Source organism: Parambassis ranga, chromosome 12 (assembly GCF_900634625.1).
Source record: "Parambassis ranga chromosome 12, fParRan2.1, whole genome shotgun sequence".
Lineage (NCBI taxonomy): Eukaryota > Metazoa > Chordata > Actinopteri > Ambassidae > Parambassis > Parambassis ranga.
The window spans coordinates 15307065-15330297 of NC_041032.1; the positions used below are offsets into that span (position 1 = coordinate 15307065).

The 23233-nt window shown below is 45.2% G+C and overlaps 2 protein-coding genes across 6 annotated transcripts in view; one reads left to right on the forward strand and one right to left on the reverse strand.

Annotated features, from left to right (window-relative positions):
- LOC114443599 (synaptic vesicle glycoprotein 2C-like) overlaps positions 1-4211 on the reverse strand; it is a 39299-nt gene extending 35088 nt beyond the window's left edge. The window contains exon 1 of the mRNA XM_028417790.1: positions 4139-4211. The gene's annotated coding sequence lies outside the window, so the exon portion shown is untranslated. The remainder of the gene's footprint in view (positions 1-4138) is intronic.
- Positions 4212-6701: 2490 nt separating this feature from the next.
- Positions 6702-23219, forward strand: LOC114444250 (collagen type IV alpha-3-binding protein-like). Of its 5 annotated transcripts, XM_028418714.1 has the most exons (19): positions 6702-7331; positions 8804-8938; positions 15292-15408; positions 15522-15587; positions 17218-17325; positions 17403-17541; positions 18669-18752; positions 18839-18996; positions 19073-19165; positions 19255-19341; positions 19424-19516; positions 19667-19717; positions 20199-20294; positions 20394-20526; positions 20599-20669; positions 20759-20887; positions 20973-21102; positions 21434-21593; positions 21885-23219. In XM_028418714.1, exons 1-18 carry the CDS (start codon positions 7221-7223, stop codon positions 21559-21561), a joined length of 1929 nt encoding a protein of 642 aa, XP_028274515.1. In that variant the 5' UTR covers positions 6702-7220; the 3' UTR covers positions 21562-21593; positions 21885-23219. The 5 variants fall into 5 exon arrangements, with proteins under 5 accessions (XP_028274515.1, XP_028274516.1, XP_028274517.1 ...); XM_028418713.1 differs by having other exon boundaries at positions 6703-7331; positions 21434-23219; XM_028418715.1 differs by lacking the exon at positions 19667-19717 and having other exon boundaries at positions 21434-23219.
- The last annotated feature ends 14 nt before the right edge of the window (positions 23220-23233 follow it).

A 23233-nucleotide genomic window follows, 5' to 3' on the forward strand; every position in this document is an offset into this window, starting at 1 on the left:
AGCTTTTAGAATGTAAAAAGAGCGGCTCTCACAGTGGTAAGTTTCTGGTGCCCACCTGTCATAAATGCATTTTTTTGTATAAGGCTCTAAACTGCTGTAAATATGGAGGTCTATAGAGATATACTCACTTTTGAAGCCAGCCCTCAAGTGGTAATTTGAGGAACTGCAGGTTTTCACACTACATTCCTCAGTCCAGTAGAACCCTAACCAGTTCCTTCTGAGCAAATCCTTGTTCAGACCTTTGCTAAATACCCTGACACACTACAAAACGTCTTCAGGAATTGAAGGTTCTAGTATCATTATGACGTTTCTTGCCACACTTGAACCTTATATTTTATCTTGTTGCTTTGTATTAACCTGTTTTCCCCCCATAATTAGAATTCAGCTGCCGTCAGGGTGGAGTTTTTGCACGGTTCAAGTTCCCTGAAAAGTCTTCCCAAAGGCAACAAGCCGGAGGTGTGGGTGTCCTTAGAGGCTGAAGGGTGTGTTCAGGTCGGAGATGGAGGAGATACGTGATGTACGTACATAAGTAGCAGCTGAGCTATTCACACCACAAGTGCTGCTCTACATGGTCCAGCAGTCAGACCCCAGTCACCCCCAGAAAGGAGGAAGGTGTCCTTCAACGGCTGATCCAAAGGCTGTGTTGGTAAAATCTCTCACACACTCCAAAGTGCTGCAGAGATGTTGCAGCAGAAAGATACAGAGCACACTCACAGATAAAAGATGCATGAGCTGGGGTTTTTCTGTGTGTGTGTGTCATCATCTCCTCTCCTGCACGCCGGCATTCCCTCCCACACTCACACATCTGTGAACCGCCGGGTGACTCACAGCTGGGGAGTCCTCGTGCGGTGACTCTTGGCTACACACTCTTAGGTTAAACCCACAAATGAATCCCTCTCTTTACTGATTCCTTAACAAACAGCTCAGTCAGGCAGCCGTCAGTGCTGCATGCTGCTGATTTGTCATGATTATTAGGGCTCCGAGTCTTCAAACGGCGCCATCACATCCATTTTTATCCTTCCAATTAAAGCTGAAAATGTCTGGCAGAGTTGGAACCCAACTGAAAATCATTACAAGTCCACAAATGTATCAGATATACTCAGAGATCCGCTGAATTCAACAATTTCTCGTAGCATATATGATTATACATCCTGAGTTTTCACATGAAGAGCGGTCCAGCAGGTTTTAGTGGAGGTGTTGTAGCATCGGGAGGAGACGCTACACCAAGCTAAAAATAAACTGGAAATCTGTGGTGTAAACACACCATGCAGGCTGGCACAGGGAGCCATAAGTGGCAATTGGGTTCTTTGGTTTTCTGAAAATAACATCAGAAGTTAATTATTCTGAGGCATTAGCAAAAGTATGATCCAGCTCTCTTTCCTTCCTCAGCTTGTTGTTTCGGTCTCACAAACCTTAAATTTCTACACAGATTTTGCAGCTGTATTGCTCCAGTGATCAGATGACGTTGGGCAATGCATTCCTATGTTGTGTTTGCATAAACTGACAATGTGTTTGATCGACCAAAAAGGTGACATGTTGTAAAATGTTGTAAAAGAACTGAATTAAATGACGTACAACATGAATGTAGCCAAAGTTAGCGGCTAGCTAGTGAACACAGTACAAGTTAGGAACTGAAAAGATCAAAACAGAGCTTCAAAAGGAGCTTCTAATGTTGCCTGAGTGTCTCCCCTCTCTTCCACATCTTGTCATTGTGTATAATTTTTGATCTCAAAGTCAAAAGTCCTTCTTACAAACTCAGCGTTCTGAGGTGAATGACGCCCTCTCTCTTTGTTTTTTGACTTGGTCAGCATTTATCACTCAGAGCTTCATTCATAGCTGCTTGTTGAGTGCTAACACTCAGAGATCTATAGTTAAGTCTTCTCCATCTCTTATGTAAGCAGCGCTCCTGCTGTGAAACATTAAAGCAGACTCATAAATAATTCCAGGCTGACTTGTGCTTTACCTTCATGAATAATTAATTGTTATTTCTGTGATTTTAACTGCAGCATTTAAGCAGATAGATGAATTATTTACTGGTCCACTGATCGTCATACTGTAACACAAGCCTTCTAAATGATTGATATTTATTAGTTTGGAATATTCATTTTTAAATGAAAGCTTTTAGAAAACCTACAATAAGCTTTAAACGTGGCGGGTGATGGAAGCCGTGGATACCACCTCAGTGTTTAAATATATTTTATTTACTGTTCAGTGTCAAGTGCTCAGCTGAAACCTGCAGTGTCAGGCTCCCATCCTGCTTCAGTAACATCTTGTATTTTAAATGAGGATTACTCTTTAACCCACTCCTTAATTTGCCAAAAATCTGTCCACTATATGTAATAAAGAGCGTGTCTGATGTGATTTATCTAACAGCTTATTTCATGCTGAGAATCCTCATTTGCTTCAGGGAAGTGCTGCTTTGTACGTTTTTGTGTCTGTGTTACAGTTTTACAGACCTTATCGGCTGCTGCTGCCTGTGTGTGTGTGTGTGTGTGTGTGTGTATGTGTGTGTGCGTGTGTGTGTGTGTGTGTGTGTGTTGGCTCTCTGCCTCCCCCTGTATAAAGGGGGAGCCGCTCTCACTCATGCGAATGACGATTGTAATTCTGCTAGAAAGAGAAAGCGCTGAGCTGGCAAAGCCCGCCTGTCTCAGGAAGGTCACGGCACTCCTGTATCACTGACAAATGAGTTGTATTTCAGGCTGCTGCTCGTCGGCCTGATCCGCTCCATCGGCTTTAAGGCAGGGACGGAGGGACCAGAAGACAAGAACCCACAGGACCTAAACACACAGACTGCAGACAGACGTGTTTGTGACTGTGTCGTTTGGCACTTGGATAAAAGTTCCACACTGGACCCGTCCACCTACCCTCCTGCAGCACCGTGTCAACACAGTCCACATCAAGCCTAATACTTCGATAACAACATGACTCATGACAGGTGCATGCTGGGAAAAAGTGAGCATCCCTCACTATGATGTTTTTAATGTCATGTTTCTTATTTGACAGTTTAAAGAGGGCGCCTCCCTCACTCAGAGTCCTTTAACTGCAGGGGATTCAAAGTATTTAAACAGGCAATATTAAAAAGACACAAAAACAAAAATCTAATCAAAAAAATCTGGTAAAGATTTAAAAAATAAACAAGCAGCCTACATTTAGCTGCAGATATTGGTTCTTGGTGTTAAAATAATATTAAATTATACATGTACAATCTGCCATGTTCTGTGTATTTGGCTAAATCTGACCATAAAGACTGAAACCTTTTGAATAAATGGATTTAAAGTATAGTTGAAGTGAATTTATTTGACCAAACTACCACACTGCCTCCTACTGGCCGTGCTGCATATAGACAGCATGCTGTCATGCAGTGAGGTTCACCAACAGGTTCATCACATTTCAATGTGTTCTGTTAAAAAACATGAGACAGAAAACAGTGATGTGGACCCACGCTTCTCCATTCATTAGAATGTGTCAAAATGGTGGAAGATATTATAACATGATGACCCAGTAAAAGTCCAAAGTCTTGTGATGTTAGGTGTGAGGTCAGGAAGGATGGACTATCACGCAGACTACTTAAGGTGGTTAAAGAAAAAGCGAGCGTTATTAAAATAAAGCTGAAAAAAACAAAAAACCCAAAGATCAAAAAGAGATGGAAACTATTAAAGTATTAAGGGTCAGAAGCAACAGACCACAACACAGGAGGACCACAAGATGGACTCACAAAGACAAAGAGGGGCACAAGACTAAGTTTCTGTTCACACTGGGGAAATCAATCCTGCTAGAGCGGGATTCGGGCCGTGTCTGGATATATCCGGATAGTTGTTTTTTTCTGAACAACACGAATCCGGATATATCCAGCTAGTGAATCTCTCTAGCGACGTGATACTTCCGGTTCACAGGGACAGTGTCTGGGTCGTTATACAAAAGCCGTATGTAAACAACCGCCAAACTACGACAGCTTTGCCCTGAGTGTATTTTTGACAGGGCTACAAAGGAACGAACTGCTTTTTGAACCGAAAAAAAACAAGCGACACAGGACAGGATTGGAGGGAACACACAAGAGGAAGTTAAACACACAGAGACACACACTGGGAAACAGGAGTTTCTAAATGAAACCACAACCAAGCACACCAATAGAACATACCAACATGGTGACTCAGTACAGGAAGTTCAAAGCCGTGACAGTGTTTGAATGAAGTTCCTAGTGTTGACACTATGGGAGCAGCTGATTGGTCCGCGTTCTTCGGCAGGTGTGAATTAAAAAAAACAAAGACGTCACATTCTGTTACTATGGAGGAAACTGGAGCTGAAAATATGTAAAAAAATCAGTTTCAGACTGAGAACACTGAGAGCTAAGAACAGTCCGGCTGCATTCATACTGCATGAATCCACTGTGTCATCTCACAAACACACACACCAAGCCATCATGTTGGTTTCACTATGACCAGATAAAACCACACACACACACAAACAGTGTGTCATCCTCCAGCAGAGGGCGCTCGGATGCAGGCCTCGTTCTCCTCCAACCTTTAGTGAGGTCTCTTATCCGAGCTTTTCCCTCCCTGACTCACACAGATATCTCCACCTGCCTGAAAACCACATTTAACACTTATTTTTCATGTATGACACCCAACACGAAGTAAGACTCCATCCAGCTGCTTCCTTCCTTCCTTGTTGCCCACACGGAGCTGCTGCTGCTGCTGCTGCTGCTGACCCATGTGGCTCTAAAGGAGGACGTGATTTAATCACATTACTGCCTGATCAGGCCCGGCTGAGTCACGGTCCTTGACTCCTGGCCCCTAAATGAATCACAGATCCACTAAGTCAGGGACAATTTGTATGTCACTGTGATTAAATCAACTGCTCAGATACCCTCCAGTCAAACGGCAGGTTGTCTCACAGGGTGTTGCCGAGTAACCGTCCAGCTTTTCAGGACCGCAGAGGAGCAGAGAGAGAGAGGGAGAGAGAGAGCGAGCGAGGCCTCCCTCCCTTCTCTGTGGTGTCAGAACACATGCAGCTAATATGCAAATGGACATTATAACTGATGTGAGAGTGAACTCTCAGCTTCCTGCCAATCTTTTCCTTTTTACTGGAAGAGAAACGTTGGATTGTGCTGCTAATAGAAGTCTTGTGGTTTTCCGGATCTCATGGTTCCATCAAAAAACCCATGACAGGGCTAAAAGTCCTCCTCCTCCTCCTCCTCCTCTCTACAGTATGTGTCTGTACTAAATCGTATGAGGATTACCACATGACTAACGGTCAACAGACAGGCCTGGTGCAGGCTTATGAGGCAGAGGGAACATTCCTCATGAATGAATGTGTTATGTCACTCTGACTTATGAAGTTAAATAAGTTTTAAGCTGGAATGAGAGCACAACCCCCCCGTGGTCTAAGCTGCTTCTTTTAAAGACGGTAGTACAGGAAAACTTCAGATATCACTGACAAGTGTGTTTCATATTATTTATAAATCATATTATTGTTTTTAAGTGTGTTTTTCACCACATATTTTTACTGTTCTGTATTCAGTGGATTATGGGTATTTCAGTTAGTATTCTTGAGTACTTCATATTGAATATTAAACCTACTCACTGCGTTTTAAGGACGTCAGCGTTTGTCTTTGTACTTTTTGTACATTCTGGTAGTTCACTGTGTGTTTTGTTTACTCGCGTCTTTGTTTTGAGTATTTGACTGTGTAATCTAAGTACTAGTATTTTGTAGCCTTGTCCTCTGTGTAATTTGTAATGCTCAGTGTATTTTTAACACATCATGTTGTATTTTTTTGCTCTACTACATGACCCGTTTACTCCTACTTACTGTTTTTCAGTACTTATTTTTCAGTACACCTTGTACAGTATTTTTTTTAAAAAACTCTTTATACTCTTCTGTTAGAGTACTTTTTTTACTTCTGTCTGTATGTAGTACTCTGTGTATGGTCACAGCACATCTTTGAGTATTTTACTACACTCCTCTATGAACATTATAGTATTTCACCATACTCTCTGTATTTTCTAGTACTCTGAGTATTTTAACTGTACCCCTCAACATTCTGAGTACATCTCTGTGTATTTTGTAATACTTATGTAATACATGATGTATTTTTACTACGCTCCTCTGTGTATTCTGAGCATTCCTCTGTGTGCTTTGCAGTGCTCAGTGTATTTTAAGCCCATCATGTTGTTGTTTTTTTTGCTCTACTTGATGAACTTTTTACTCCTACTTATGGTAATTTTCAGTACACTTTATACAGTATGTTTATACAATACACTTTTTTACTTCTCTCTGTATGTAGTACTCTGTGTATAATCACAGTACATCTTTGAGTATTTTACTACACTCCTCTATGTACGTTATAGTATTATACTCTGTATTTTCTAGTACTCTGAGTATTGTAACTGTACTCCTCAACTCAGATGTCTGAGTACATCTCTGTGTATTTTGTAATACTTATGTAATACATGATGTATTTTTACTACGCTCCTCTGTGTATTCTGAGCATTCCTCTGTGTACTTTGTAGTACTCTGTGTTTTTATGCTGCTCTGTACATATCTGTGTAGTGCTTCATGATTAACCCTCTGTACTCCTCCTCTGTGTGCTCTGAGAATTCCTTGGTCTATTTTAGGGGGGCGGGAGGAGGAGGAAGAGGGGGGGGTGGCTGTTTCCATATAAGGCGTGGATTTGGTGACGTCAGCGGAGCCAGCGCCCCTGCGCGGCGCGCAGGTCGGAGCACGCGCTGCCGGGGTGGCCGCGCAGAGGAAGCTCCGGACGTCAGTGTGAACATGGCGTTGATGTGGAGCGCTGTCAGCCGTCCACGGAGGAAAACAAGCCGATCTGCGGGGACCCCCGCGTCTCTCTGAGACTGAAAAAAAACACGGATTACCGTTGACGGCGGAGGCTCCTCTCAGATTATTAATCCGTTTCATCTCCTTTTCTTCCACCTCTGGGTCTCTGTGTGCGCAGAAAGAGCAGAAGAAGGAGCGGAGCTGACAGCTTTACACTACCGGGACCAGCTACCGTTTACCTGGACTGTCAGAGCGCTAAATAACCCGCTGGGAGATCACATCGATCCGGTCTAGCAGCTGGGCTACTCTCCAGAGCTATTAGCCATTAATCGATAGTTAGAACAGAATATGGTTCCGTGAACTGTTTCTTCTTTTACACTCGTGTTCAGGCAGCTGAAGTATTGATCGTTAGTCAAACAGCGCGGATTGAAAAACAAAAACGAACTATGTCAGATAATCAGAGTTGGAACTCCTCCGGTTCTGAGGAAGATCTGGACCCCAGAGAGGAGCCTGGACATCCGGCTGGTATCGCCGAGTTCAGCGGAGTCCTCAGTAAGGTAAGACCCGTCTGAGTAAAGGGAAGTTTATCCAGCTTGGTACCAAAGATCCGAGGGCACAGCTGCCAGGTGATCCTGGCATGTCCGGAATAATCCAGCAACAACACACAGGTAATCCCCAATTAACACAGAGACAGGCAGCCCTCTGAAAACAACATGATTATTTTACAATAATGTCAACCTGGCAGAGAAATATTTATGAGTCTGCTGATAATCCAGATTAAATTCAAACAGCTGAAGTGATGCTGTCAGAGCGCACAGAGCTGCAGGCATTTGAACGCACCATGATTTAGAAAAGGTGCAGCTAGCAATGGAAATATAAACAAATGCCACTGCTGGGTTTTACATCTTAATTTTAATAATCCTCCACCTACAAAACAAAAACAGCCCTGTGGTTGTTTTCTCTGATGAGATTAGAACATACACATACTGCAGGAGATTAAGACGTGAAGCAGACGCTGCCGGTATGTGTTGTTAGACTTTAATGTGTTTCATACTCTCTGTCTGCAGCACATGTAGCTATCAGGTGGCTGAAAAGTCATCAAACAGTAGTTTAACCCTATCCCTCCTGGCCAAGTATACTTTCATATATTAAATATCAGCTGGATATGTTTTGTTTACACTGTCTGCAGCACATGTAGCAGTGTTAGCATCATAGCTAATCATGTGGGAGTCAAATAATCTGATTTTTTTCTAACCAAAATATAAAATATAGTTAACGTTTGTATGACAGAGCAGCCGGTGATGTTTTCACCATTATCAATAATAGTGTCAGCTCTTATTTCTGCCTGCCAGGCTGCACGTTTCTGTTCCATGTCAGAGTTCCGGGCACATGTCCAGTGACACTGTAAATATTGTTGTTCTCCACAGGGTGCGATCTGCTCTGTTTTCCTGTTAAGTCTCCCACCAGACAGACAGACAGACAGACAGACAGACAGACAGTCTCCCTAACCCATTTCGCCATACGCCTCTGCTCACTTGTGTGAGCCTCTTGTTTTGGGCCAACTGACCACAGTTTTAATTCGTTAAGCTTCTGGCAAGCTAACGTGGCATTAATCTGCCCACGCCGACTCTAAACAGATTGCACGCTGACCCGCTAACCAAGCATATTGTGAGATTAGGCAGGTCCACGCCCAGGAAAGCTCACCTGTTCCATCATACTAAACCCCACACACACACACACGTCATGTGAGGATTAATGAGTCTACCTTACATGAAATCCCAAATGTCCTGACTGAGATTTTTCCAGGAAACAAAAACAACAGCAGCAACATTCAGGCTAATATTCTGTTGAATTATACAGTCCAGAACAAGCTATAAACACAGTTTAACACGAGGTGGGCAGGTTTCCAGTAAACACCACTATGTGAAGCCTTCAAGCAAATCAAACCTGCCATCATGAATTCAGATATATCTGGTGTTTCTTTTTCTGATAGCACCTAAAAGATTGTTATATTTTGTGTTATCTTCAGTGGACGAACTACATCCACGGCTGGCAGGACCGATGGGTGATGCTGAAAAACAACACGCTGAGTTACTACAAGTCTCAAGACGAGACCGAGTACGGCTGCCGGGGTTCCCTCTGCCTCAGCAAAGCCGTCATCACTGTGAGTACTGGAAGTGTAGTAGACTCTATTTTAAAAATATCTCGCAAGAAGGGTTTTTACTGTTTGTGTTAAGAGGAAGCTGCACTTGCGTGTCGTAGTGTTGCTGAGAGTGTTTCATTATCTGTGTATAGATCTAAAGAACATGTTGCATATCCTTATGTTGGTGAATTTAACATCCTGCTTCAGCTTCGACCCACCCATCATGCAGAACTATTCTGTTAGCTTGAGGTGTCATTTATCTCTGTATTTGGAGGACACAAACACAAAGATAGACAAGAGACATGATTCAGTTGTCCGTGTCTTTCCCTTAAATCTGTGAAGGAGGTCAGGACAGAGCTCTGGAGTTTCTCAAACTGCAGGTGATGCCCTATTTTTTACTAAAAGGAACTCCTGATTCTGTTCCAAGTTATGCTCGAGGACAACTGGCTCGTCAGGTGACTGCTCTAGTTTAAAAACAGCACGCTATGCGGTTACTGGAATCTCTACCATGGGGCCAACGATGTCACTGTGTAGGATAGAGGGCCATATATACTTCCATCACATCCTGTTGCAGTTATTCAAAAAAAATTGTGTTTATTAGACAAAAGCTCAGCCTGCTCCTGCTGCCGCTGTGTCTCTGCTGCTCCCAGGCTTTGCCGTTAGCTGTATTTGTTCAGCTTTATCCATTCCCGACTGATGTAAATATTAACCTCCGCACGGTGCTCACTTCTCATTCCTGTAGAAATATGTGTCCGTGCTGCCAGTAGTTCTCTCTGTGTGACTCAAACTCTCAAACCATTCATGTGCAGTGAGAGTTTTAAGAACTGGAAAAGCCACGTATGTATTGGGTTTAGAGCATAGTCTGGATATAACTATGTACACAAAAGGTCCGGCTGTCACCCAAGGAGCCGTTTTGTCACCATGTTGGCACCGTCACAGTCCGACTAAACTCCCAGTAGAGGCAAAGAGGTGGAGCATGAGTGGAGCTGAGGTGAAAGAAGATGATCAGGAGCCTCTAAACCAGGCAGTAAACTGGATTGTTTCTGCTGTAAAGTTTTAGATGTTTTAACATGGGGGTCTACGGGGATTGACTCAACTTTGAAGCCTGCCCCTAGAGGCCGCGGGGGAACTGCAGGTTTTGACACTTTTTGGTGTCATTTCTCAGCGCTGGAGGATCCAGCTTGGTCTAGAGAGGAAGTCTTAAGCTGCACTCTGAGTCATTATCTGATTGCGTTATCATGCCTCAAGTTGAGAAACATTGTGTGTGAATCTGTAAATTCACATGTGGTTTCTTCATTGTTTTAAAAAAACTGTGCTCTAAATAATAAATATCAGCACAGAACCAGAAATGAGTGTTGTGGGCTCACTCTTCCCCCTCAAGAGTTTGTCTGTACTGACAATCTTAGACTCTGTTGAAACCTGCAATAACATGTTATCTGGTGCCAAGTTGACAGCTCTGAGTGGGTGTGTGAACTCACCCAGGACACACTGTGATCTTCACACACACACACACTCGGTGTCACACTGGTCTAGCCTGATGCACCAGATGTTCTCTGTTTCCCAATCATTCTTGGCAGGTGATTTGATCAAATACCCGTCACAAACTTCTATCACAAATTGCAAAATACAACAAAGTCATGAAAGCCAGCAGCTAGCATACCTGCAGAGGAGGAATGTACGTGTAGCTGCTGTAGCCCTGAAAGAAGCGAGAGATGTCTGGAAGGTTTCAGATCTGGTACAGGTTTCCTAACTCCTAACTAGGTCTGTAAGGAGATTGGTGGAAGCAGACCCTGTCAGAGCAATAATAGTCCATGGGCCAGATGAGATGTCGGTACCACTCAAGGTGGCAAAGGTTGCTTATACTTTTTGAAAAGATACATGTCTGTAGTCAACATTTTGGTATGATAACCTTTCTGAAGTCACAGCTAAATTATGCTTATCAGCTGGACATATTTAAATTATATTATTATGTTTGGTATCATTTTAAAGGGGACACTCCGAGCTTTCATTTAAGCTCTTTTGCGAATACTTTTGACAAGTAAAGAGGACACTGGAGCTCTTCAAACCTTTTATCACACACATTTTCCTGCCATTTCTGCATAAATCATCTTTTGTCTTTTAGTCCTGTGGCACCAGGAAGCATGAGAGATACAAAACACAAACATTGCAAGACTGGCACGACTCTAAGGATTCAGGAAATGTATAATGTACCCATATTATGTCATATAAGACCTCCAGCCCACATGCACAAAACACACACACAACACTATATGTAAGAAAGATTATTATTGAACATATATATTTAAAACAGAATAACAATACAGGGATTTGATTTTAAATATGCTAACATGTAATAATGTAAGTAAAATAGTATCAAATGTCTGTCCTTTCCACTGAAAGCCTGCTGCTGCCTCTTCTTACTGAGGTCTCAGAAAATAAACAAACTAATAAATAAAATGTAGATAGTTTCCTACCGTCTTCCTCCCGTAAGGCACCTTGGTCCTCAACCAGCATCCAGATGAAACAGCACCAACAGAGAGGACCCTGATCGAGCAGGAAAAACAACAGTTAGCATGCAGTAAAAACAATTAGCATGTAGTTAAAACTGTTAGCTGTGTCCTGCTATCTCAATAACAATACATGCGTTGAGTCAACTGACAATTTCTAGTAGGCTAGCCCACAAAACATACAGCATAAACATAGACAATTTCACGCGAATACACATTTTTATACAGACTGTTTTTTTTTATATGAACAATGTGTCATGCTAATCGCTAGCAGAAACTAGCTAACTCACCAGGATATCCAAACAACAGGGGCCGTCCACCGCTTACAGCCGGCCCGCACACGCAGCAACCTGCAAACTTTAATTCATGCATTAGCCCCAAACTCATCTCTCTCACTCCAGCTGCTCTCCTGCTCTGTGTTACTAACATCAAACTTTCCGAGGAGAGTTTTGTTTCCTCCGCACATCCGCTGCCGCGCTACCTGTCGGGAAGCTCGGCCGTGCTGCGTTCAGGGGACACTCGGAAATTCTTTATATACGTAGATTTAATAGATTACCGAATGTCCCCTTTGGCAAATGGAAAAAAAAATTTGTAAACACAAATAATCCGGGTTGCATGTGCACATAAATATACATATTTCTCTTGTGATTCCAGCTGTCATCACAACTAAAACCAGCCTGTAAGCCTCAGAGGAGGTTAAAGGGCGAACCGCCTTGAAGCCTACAAAGATGGAAGTGTTTACATCACTTCAGCTGATTAATGAGACTCCCTGGTTTATAATGGAGGTTAATGGATAAAATGGATCTGAAGCTTATACTTTATTTGATAGTGTTTTAGGACTCCACAGAGAATTCTAAAAGAGAATCTGCATTCGCTCCAGATTAAGATGCCTCTCTTCAGGCCTGAGAGATGTTAACTTTGATCTGTAGCAGATGAATTCATATTGGTAGCAAACAAAGACGTCAAAGAGTTCGGTGTGGAGCGTGACTTTCCTTCAAATGCAGGTTTTGCGAGTGAATCTACACCACACAGCCACCGGCTCCATTTTTAGATCCACAGGCGGTTAATAAGAGCACACTGGCCTACTTGTTAGTCCTGCTCTCAGTGGAACCGGTGAGTAGTACAGTGGTCTGGATCCACACTGTGTGTGTGTGTGTGTGTTTAGGCTGCAGCGACAAAGAAAAATGGTTTAGAGATATGGAGGGCAGATGGAGGTCAGATGTGTCTTCAGCCAGGAAGTGTGATCCTTCCTCAAACCATGTGATTTCCTCTAGTCCAGGTTACTAGGAAGGTCAGAAACCACATGCCTGACTCTGACTGATGTTCCTTTCCCTGCGTTTTGCTTATGAGTCAGTGTTCCATCTCCATACCATGTTCCTGGCTGCCAGCGCCTCAGCCTCACACTATATTTGTCTCCATCTCCTCTGCATAAAACATAATTACACTGTGTAAATTTGTCAGATTCTTCCAGCCCCTCCATTGGGTTCAGTTCCATCCAGTTTCTGGAGGTTGTGACTGCAGACACGTACACCAGCTGGAGGGGAGAGGAGTCTTTTTGAAGCCGAGTAGGAAGTTTATGTTTGGAGAAACAGTGAAGGGCCGAAGCTGTTTAGTCTCATCATTTGTGTTTCTGGCTTTATATTACACAAAATATCTTTATCCATGAAATGTCTCTCCTCCCTGAAAACACACACACACACACACACACACACACACACACACACACACACACACACACACACACACGCTGAGGCGTCACAGACAGCTGCTGGCAGAGAGGAGCTCAGCTGATAAATTAGATTGTGTGATGCCTGTTTGTCCTGTGCACGGTCACAGGAGGCTGTGTGGTGTCCCAGCATGCACTGCCTGTTTATTTGTCAGCCTGCACAGACATGCACAACAGACAGAGTAAGCTGTTCTTCACACAGGGCACAGGTTGCGTCAGTGTGTTGCCTTGTAAAGTATCTCTCCAGCGATGGACTGTTTTCCGTTTGTTTTCTGTTTGTTTACCAGGACAGCCTTCACTCTCGATCAATAACAACCCTTTTTTTTCCACTTCCTGGCAACCACAGGAACACTTAAAACCACAAACGTTGAGGCTTTTTTTTGTTTTTGTCGTTGAAAAATCACGTGGTTTCAGCCCGTCAGTGAGTTTGGAGCCATTTCACTCCTCTGCTGATCATTTCTCAAGAAGGATGCATCACACTTTGCTTCCTTCCTCAATCACGCTTCCTCTTCTCATTCGGCCCCTGTGAGTGCTGCTGCTAACACTTAAACGAGCATCTGATCTGGACAGCTTCCAGTGTTTGTTCTAATGCGGTGCATTATTGACACTGAGTGTCTGCCGTTGGCCTCGCCGCTGTCCAGATGCCAGGCAGCGAAGGCCAAGTCCTGCAATGAAATGAAACTACAGCGGGACTTTATGACTCTGCCGGGCTGCTGACAGCTTCACATTTTTGGTACGTTCGACAGATTTCATAGACCTGGAGGAGGAGATGATCAAAGAATCAATATCTCTCTCTCTCACTAGAGCGTCTGAGTTCCTCACAGATAAACCTCTATGATCAATACGCACATATATAGGTCAGGAACACATGGACAAGAATAAACAACAAAAAACACAATAAATCAGTTCAAGTCTAATTAACGACGCTCAGAAAAGTCTGGAAAAGTCTGAACTTTGCCTCCATAGTCAAATATTGGCTCTACTGTGCGTTTCACATATGCAACACAAGATGTTCCAGATGTGTTTATTGTGTTGTGGCCAGCACAGGAATGTGGATGTGTGTGTGTGTGTGTGTGTGTCTGTGTGCTTGGATGTGTGTGTGTGTGTCTGTGGATGTGTGTGTGTGTGCATGGATGTGTGTGTGTGTGTGGATGTATGTGTGTGTCTGTGGATGTGTGTGTGTGTCTGTGTGTGTGGATGTGTGTGTGTGTGCGTGGATGTGTGTGTGTGTGTGGATGTGTGTGTGTCTGTGGATGTATGTGTGTGTCTGTGGATGTGTGTGTGTCTGTGTGCGTGTGTGTGTCTGTGTGTGTGTCTGTGTGTGTGTGTGTCTGTGGATGTATGTGTGTGTGTGTGCGTGTGTGTCTGTGGATGTGTGTGCGTGGATGTGTGTGTGTGTGTGTGTGGATGTGTGTGTGTCTGTGGATGTATGTGTGTGTCTGTGGATGTGTGTGTGTGTGTGTCTGTGTGCGTGTGTGTCTGTGGATGTGTGTGTGTGTCTGTGTGTGTGTCTGTGTGTGTGTGTGTCTGTGGATGTATGTGTGTGTGTGCGTGTGTGTCTGTGGATGTGTGTGTGTGTCTGTGTGTGTGTGTGTGTGTGTGTGTGTGTCTGTGTGTGTCTGTGGATGTGTGTCTGTGTGTGTGTCTGTGTGTGGACTCTCCGCCTCCTCTGTTGCTGTGATCAGACTCTGAGTTGCAGCTCTCTGTAAAGATGTCCTGATCCTTTCTGCTAATAATACCACACAGGTAGAAACGCCGTCGTTATCCCCACCTCCGCTCTCTCTCCCTGAGTGCACCCACACACACCCACACACACACACACACACACACACACACACACACACGCTCGCGCGCGCCGCCGCAGCAGTTTTACAGTGCTGACAGGACACTGGAGGGCTATTAGAAACATGCTCCATTCTGCAAAATGCTTTAAAAGGCCCGTTATCTGTGGGACGGGGTGAAGACGCAGAGCTGTGAGTCCCTGTCATTCAGGCCTCACAGATTTATAGATCATCAGGCTTCTAGCTGTGAGAGCTCAGGAACAGCTTGCAACACGCAGTGTGTCAGTGTCGCTACAACAGCTGCTTGAGTGATGGATATGATCGGCATCTCACTGTGTCCTCTTGTGTCTTTTCTTTCAGGCCCATGAGTTTGACGAGTGCCGGCTGGACATCAGCGTGAACGACAGCGTGTGGTACCTCAGAGCTCAGGACCCCGAGCACAGACACCAGTGGATCGACTCCATCGAGCTGCACAGGGTGAGTCGCACACACACACAAACACACACACATGGCAAAATAAGCACCATCTCATTCAAAGCTGGATTTGTGAATGTGTGTGTTCACTGTGTGTGTGTGTGTGTTTCTATTAGAGTATCAGAGAGGGGAGGAGAGAGAAGGCAGGAGTCCAGGGAACAATAATCATCCCTCCACCACTGGTGCGTTTGTTGTCTGTAGACACACGTCTGTGTGTTTGTGTGTTTGTATACATACATTCTGTTGCACCAGCATGCAGCTTCAGCCTACATCTCTCACCTCAGCTGCAACATGTCCGGGCTCGCTTAGCCTAAAGTTATCTGAGCCCTGGGAGTTGGCTCGGAGTTAGCATAATAATCCATTTTCACACACAGACATTTAACACATGGCTAGCTCTGAAAAGAGGCTGCAGCAGAGCTTCAGAGGACAGCGCTTGAAGAGCACAACCCAGAGATAACTGGGATTTCAATTATTTTTCTGGGAAGTGGTCCAGAGCACCGAGGCTGAATCAGCCACTCCTGGACTGTTGTGAAATATTAGTGCAGTAGCATCATTGTGGGCTCATGGTTCTCTGCACGCTAGTCCAGGAATATTTCTGTGAGCTCCGCTGTAGCACTATATGTTGTTTTTAGTGGAGTTTTCTTTTAAAATCAATACTGATGTTTTCATAATTTGTTAAGGATTACATACAGGTATCTGTTTTTAAGCTGTATAAAGCTGCAGATCAGCTGGTGTGAGTCAATCATGGCTTCCTGGTTGCACAAAGAAGTGCAGAATTTGTCTGAGCAATAAATGCTGTATGAAACATGCTGCGGTGCAGGGAGGGTGAAGTCTTAATCTAAATCATCCATAATCCATGGAGTCTGTAAATGAGGCTACAGCCACCACACCTTCAGTCTGCGTGGCTCTGTGTGTGTGACGCTGCTCGCTCCTGGTCCATTCCTGGTATTGGGAAATCCCCCCCTCCCCTCCTCTCACTCATCCAAGCAGCAGTGACTCAGAACAGGAGGGGGTTCAGTCATACCGGGCCTTCCCACCCTCAGTGACTCATCACTGAAAACTCTTTTTCGAGGGCCCCGCTTTCCTTTTTAAACCCACATTACTCACAGCGCTCAGCAGCCAGCGTCTCCACGGCAACACAACACAATACAGAGAACACATCCTATAGTGTCAGAGCGTGAAATATCTACATATGGACACAACACTGGTTTCCAAGACACCGCCATGAGATTTTGCAGACTGCCTGAGGGTTCACAGATCCTTTGGTCCGGACCATGTGCATATGTGCAGGTATTACTGTGGAGAGCCTCTATCTGATTTTCACATTACAGATTAAGCAGCCTCCAGCAAACAGACAGACAGACAGTGCTATCTGTGCAGATAGAGTCAGTGGAGCAGCGGCATGCTGGATAAAGGGCAGGCAGCAGCCACTGAGCTCCATGTGAGCGCAGGCGGAGCCACTCCTGGTCACTGACCGACAGTTACCCCAGGCTCTGAGACATGCCGGTCACGTGCGCTTGCATTTCACGCCCCCTGGTGGCTGAAAAGGGAACACCTGCTTCAGTTCCTCCTGCAGTGTGGTTGAACCCGCTCCTCCCTGCAGTCACAGCCGTCTATTTTCAGGGCCAAGCTCGTTATGTAAGAGGAAAGGTGGCAGGTCACAGGAATTCCCCGCAGCTGTGGTCAGTGATGTCACAGCACGCTGTCCAAATGTGTCAACACAAAACAAAGAGTGAAGTACTTTTGTCTGAAATCTGTCCCTCCTCTGTCACTAATGGCTGCTTTGTGTGTGTGTGTCTCTTTTTTCCACAGGCTGATTCTGGATATGGCTCAGAGTCCAGTCTGCGGAGACACGGCTCCATGCTGTCCCTCACATCAGCCACCAGCGGCTACTCCGCCACCTCCACGTCCTCCTTCAAGGTCAGCTTTCTAACTTTGTTGGTTTCTGCACCTTGTGGCCCACTGAACGCTCAACCCTTGTGTATGCTCCTTTTCAGAAGGGCCACAGCCTGAGAGAGAAGCTGGCAGAGATGGAGACGTTCAGAGACATTCTGTGCAGACAGGTGGACACGCTTCAGAAATACTTTGATGGCTGCGCAGACGCCGTGTCCAAGGACGAGCTGCAGAGAGACAAAAGTAAGAGAGACACAGAGCTCGGAGCTTCCTGCTCAAACACAAGCACACACGCCAAACAGACCTCCCTTCCTATAGGCGCACGTTTAGTTTGAACTTTTTACATACAAAACAAAACAGGTAGGAGATTTTGAAAACTCAGAAACTGATAGTCAGCCAGATTTGAAAGTAAACACACGCCCCTTTCTCTCGGAGCTCACCCCGAAGCCACGCCTCCCAATCACATGGACGCGCATCACCTGAAGACGAGCTGCGGTCTGTGACTTCGGCCATCATGCACGTACCTGATGATGTTTTTAGCGTTTTATAGCTTCCACAGATGATTCATATTCTTCGTTTTAAAGCGAAACTGCCGAACTAATCGGTTGCTATCGGATTGTAAAGAGAAGTTACACTAATTTAACAAATAGTGCATCAGGATGAAATCTCCGACCTTTAATGAGGCCTGGAGTCTGTTCTCTGCTAAATGGCTAAACCAAAGTTTAGCTAAGAAAGAAAGAAAACAGAAAAAAAAACTTAACCATGAACTCAGGAAATCCAAAAGACAACAAAGACAACAAAAACTAAAACCGAGCAGAGGATACAACACAGACTAACACAACAGACACGAGGCTGCAACACAAGACGACCCAAAAGAGACAAAATCCAGCACAAGACGTAAATACACAGGAAGTTACAAGACACAGGTGAGGATCAGGGCGGCTGCTGAATGAATCCTGAGCTAAATTTTAAACACAGTTTGGTTCTCCTGACTTCCGTATGCAGAAAAACCATGAAGATGTTTGTCGTATCTTGTAAGGAATGTGTGTGAGAGCAGTTATTCTACAGCCCCCCCCCTCCTGTGTTGGCTGGCTGGCTGAACATTTGTTCATGGCAGCCTGTGGATGACCACAGTGAATGAAGCCCTGCTTTTGTTCACCTCACCTCCCTCCCTCCCTCTTCCTCACCCCCTCTCCATTCTGAAGATGAAACCAGACCATTGTCATGTTGTCCGGCACAGCGGAGGTCTGTCAGTCTGATGGCGTGCTGAGCTGTGGTTTAACTTGTCCACGGGCCTGTAGGCGCCGCCCGGACCTTACTGCACGATGAGCAGGACAGCCTGTGTGATCTGAATGTTTGCTTGTTTTCAGTTGTGGAGGATGATGAAGATGACTTCCCCAACACCCGCACAGACGGAGAGTTTCTGCACAACAACAACGGCAGCAAAGAAAAATGTGAGTAACGCACCTCGTCCGAGTTTTTCATCCATCCATCCTTTGGTTTCTGCGAGCGCTAACCGCAGCTTGTTTATTCTGCGCAGTGTTCCAGTCCCTGGTTCCCAGAGGCATCAATGGCATAGACTTTAAAGGTGAAGCCATCACATTCAAGGCCACCACGGCGGGGATCCTAGCCACTCTGTCCCACTGTATCGACCTCATGGTGAAGAGAGAGGACAGCTGGCAGAAGAGACTGGATAAGGTCTGAGATATTTCACATAATCTCATAACTTCAGCTTCTCCTGCAGCTGTAGTCTGACTTCTGTGTGTGTGTGTAGGAGATGGAGAAAAGGCGGAGAATAGAGGACGGTTACAAATCAGCCCTCAACGAGCTGAAGAAAAAGTCTCACTTCGGAGGTCCAGATTACGAGGTAAGATAATTGTATTATTACCCACAATGCAACACCAATTATATCATATTATGATTCCAAATCACGCTTTGTCTCTGTGTTATCGACAGGAGGGTCCGAACAGCCTCATCAATGAGGACGAGTTCTTCGATGCTGTTGAAGCCGCTCTCGACAGGCAGGACAAGATAGAAGAGCAGGTGAGGAGCGCTCTGATCGGACGTTTACGGCCTCACGCTGACGTCCGATTGTGATTAGAGCTCCATGTTTTTGTTTCTCTAGTCTCAAACGGAGAAGACGAGGATACAGCGATCCAGTCCGGTCCCCCCTGGAGACGTCTACTCCAGCACCGGCACACACAGGTTCTCTGACAAGGTGAGGACACGCTCCGCCTCCTGGACCTGGCCTCGGTCATCCTACCTGTGTCCCCCCCCGCCATTTCTCACATCAGTTCTCTCTTCTTTTTCCTTCATGTTTTTTTTTTGTTCTCTCTCCATCACCCTCCCCTCTTGTCTTCTCCCGTAGCCTCTTAGTCTGTCCTCCCCTCCTCATGATGTCCACAGATTCAGCACAGAGGTAAATCACTGCAGAGCTCAGACAGTCACTCTGTCCAAACACCAGAGGCTGCACCGGCTTTTATTTAAAACAATGGTTTATGATGCTAACAGATGTCCTGAGGACCTGATTTATTTATGTCGTCACATTTTAAGTCGGCGTGTGCTCATTGTTAACTGCAATGTAAACAATTATGGCTGCAAGAGGACAGAAGTCAAACATGTCTTTGTGCAGAATTACACATTTAGAAACATTGATCTATTCCAGTTTGAGCTGTAGAAAGCTGCACATCAGCCTCTGAATGTTTGTCGTGTGACTGCTGGTCACATGTGAGTCATAGCTCCCTAGTTTTGTTGTGAAGTTTTTTTTTTGCATAATCTTGTTAGTGTAGATGCTTTTAAGCCTAGTTGTGTCCTGGCTGTTGTCTCTGTCTGATTCTCGGAAAACAAATTGATTCTTTGGCCTGATCGATACCCCGGTCTCTGTGCCTTGTGTGTCGTAGGTGGAGGAGATGGTGCGGAATCACATGACCTACTCGCTGCAGGATGTCGGAGGAGACGCCAACTGGCAGCTGGTCATAGAGGAGGGAGAAATGAAGGTATGAGGAGGAGGAGGAACATTTTAAATGATGCAACATGTTTTACCCTCAGCTAACGTGTGTGTGTGTGTGCGTGTGTGTGTGTGTGTGTGTGTGCAGGTGTACAGGAGGGAGGTCGAAGAAAATGGGATTGTGTTGGACCCTCTGAAGGCCACGCACTCAGTGAAGGGGGTGACGGGTCATGAGCTCTGCCATTACTTCTGGGACACTGCCTACCGCAACGACTGGGAGAGTAGGTGTCGGAGCTCAGCGCAGCTTTCAGACAGTTTGGACTTTGTTTTAACTTTGTTTGTTTTTGTTTTAGCGACTATTGAAAACTTCAATGTTGTCGAGACGCTGTCGGATAACGCAGCCATCGTCTATCAAACGCACAAGGTAAGAACGCTTATATTCACGCGGTCTGAACGCCAGCACGCCCCAGCTCCCCCTCTGATTGGTGGATCATCTGCTCTGTCCCCCTGCAGCGGGTGTGGCCTGCCTCTCAGAGGGACGTCTTGTACCTCTCAGCCATGAGGAAGATCCTGGCTAACAATGAGAACGACCCAGACACCTGGCTGGTCTGTAACTTCTCCGTGGATCACGACGACGCTCAGGTGAGCGACCGGCCGGCCGGCTCTGATTTAAACCCGACACGTCGCATGTTATTGTTGTTTATTTGAACGATGTCTCCCTCTACAGGTGACCAGCAGGTGCGTCCGTGCCAAAATCAACATCGCTATGATCTGCCAGACGCTGGTCAGCCCACCAGAGGGCGATAAAGAGATCAGCAGGGACAACATCCTGTGTAAGATCACCTACGTCGCCAATGGTGGGTGTCCAGCTGCTGCTGTTGTCTTTATATAAACTATTTTATTTAATTTCTGCCGCACACAAAAATGTTTCTACCTGTCTGAAAACATGTTTAATATATTTTTAGGACTTCAGATAGTATCTCTGGCGGGCTCTTCCTCCTCTGGGGTTGTTTGGTTTGAGTGCACTCTTTGCCAAAACATCCTGAGGAAGGCTGGAAGGCTAACGCTGCTGTGTTTAAACCCTATTTAGCCTGATGTATTTTTACCATTTCCTCTGTGACCTTGTCAGCTAGTTTGACAGAAAAAAGAGCTGATGAATGTGTTTAAGCCGGTATCCTGTGTGTGCAGTGAATCCAGGAGGCTGGGCTCCCGCCTCCGTCCTCAGGGCCGTGGCTAAGAGGGAGTACCCGAAGTTCCTGAAACGCTTCACGTCCTACGTCCAGGAGAAAACCGCCGACAAACCCATCTTATTCTAAGAAGAATCGCAGCTGAGACGAGTCACTCACAGGTGAGCTGATCCTGTCCTCACCCCGGCTCCACCGGGTACACGAAGCCTCCTCCGTCTTTTCAGAGCTGCACCTGGAAGCTTTGAGGAGACGGAGTTGGATTCAGCGGCAGGTCGGCGCCCCTGCGAGAAGAAAACCCGGCCTCGTTTCACAAAGGATCTCTGAAATACTACATCGTCAGATTATGATGCGGCGGCCATCTTTCATGCTCGTGTAGATGAGAAATGTACGTTTGTAAAATGAAACTCCGAAAGGTTTAGCTTCTTTTTTTGTGTTGATTTTTTTCCATACAGCTGTTTAAAACAGATGACCTGAGATGATAATGACGTCATCTTAGTGAGTCCAGAGCAACTCTGCTGATGATGATGATGATGTACGGCTTACTTTGTGCCTCTCTGATGAAGACACCACCATCTGGTGCTGAAGGAGAGACGAGAGATTATCATGTACATTGTTTGCATCATTGTTAATATTACTGCTGTCGCGCATCTTTTTCAATGTTTAATAACGTGTACATAGCGCCGCTGACACTTCCGCTCTGCACAGCGTTTCTTATGTGGAGCCCAGATGCCTTAGTGTTACAGGAGACTGTAGAGACAGATGGGATAAATCACTAGTGAAGTGCCTCGTGGCTGTGACCCCGCCCCTTCCCCTCGCCTCCTCACTCCTGATGTCTCCTTTCTTAACCAGGCGACCTGATGTCACCTGTGTTTACCCCCCACAGAGGGCTGACAGCGATCATTTCAGTATAAACCATCCAAACCTCAGCCGCTGTTCTGTCAGTATTTCTGGAGTTTGTTACTCGCTACTAAAATGTCTTTGAACCATGTGTTTGGTGATCAAATGATCATACATCTGCTCTGTTCATACGTTTATTTTAGGAGCATCAAACTTGGAATATATTTACATGTTAGAGCCCGACCGATATTACATTTTGGCACCTGCAATCTGACCCTGACAGATATTGGAATTTTAGTGTCGATACTGATTTCTGATATTGATTATGTTGGCTGCTATTTCTGTCTGAACTTCGGTTCTTGTCCTTCAGAGGGCGGTGATGCTATTAGCGCTAGCATGTATTAATATTCAGCAGCAAAACCCTGCCCACTGTCCGACTTGTGACACGTCACAGGTGACTTCTGTTCCCTCGGCTGTGTCTGACAGGCTCTCAAAACACTTGTAAAGCCCAGCATGCTAAGTTTACAACTACAACCATTCACCCTGTGTGACTATATACATGCTAGCTACTTGCTAATATAGCATGCAGGCCAACATCGGCCAATAATATCAGCAGATTGAAATATCGGTCGGGCTCCTGTTAGCTCAGTGCTGCTGCTACCTGTTAACAGCACATTGTCTTCAGACGTCAGTGACTTGTAGCTTCGGCCTTTAGAGCCGAGTGTGAGAAACGAGGTGAAGCCAAATGATACTCTGCCTGCGGGCGAGTTGAGAAGACGCCAGAGACTGAAGCTCTCTCACCTAAAGCACACAAGTTTTAGCATGAATGTAATTTTTGCTTTGTAAATTTGTTCATAGCTAACGCTGTGGGATCAACTTATTCATGTACTGTGACGACCTGGCACTTGTGTGCCCCGTTTTGAAAGTGAAATAAATAAGTTTATCCTCCAGCTTTTACAGTGTG

Bases quoted from the DNA above. Each gene is read 5' to 3' on its own strand.
- LOC114444250 (XM_028418714.1), top strand. From the start codon at position 7,221: ATGTCAGATAATCAGAGTTGGAACTCCTCCGGTTCTGAGGAAGATCTG. The intron at 7,332-8,803 runs GTAAGACCCGTC...TGTTATCTTCAG, and splicing joins TCAGCGGAGTCCTCAGTAAG to TGGACGAACTACATCCACGG. The intron at 17,542-18,668 runs GTAAGAGAGACA...GCTTGTTTTCAG, and splicing joins CGAGCTGCAGAGAGACAAAA to TTGTGGAGGATGATGAAGAT.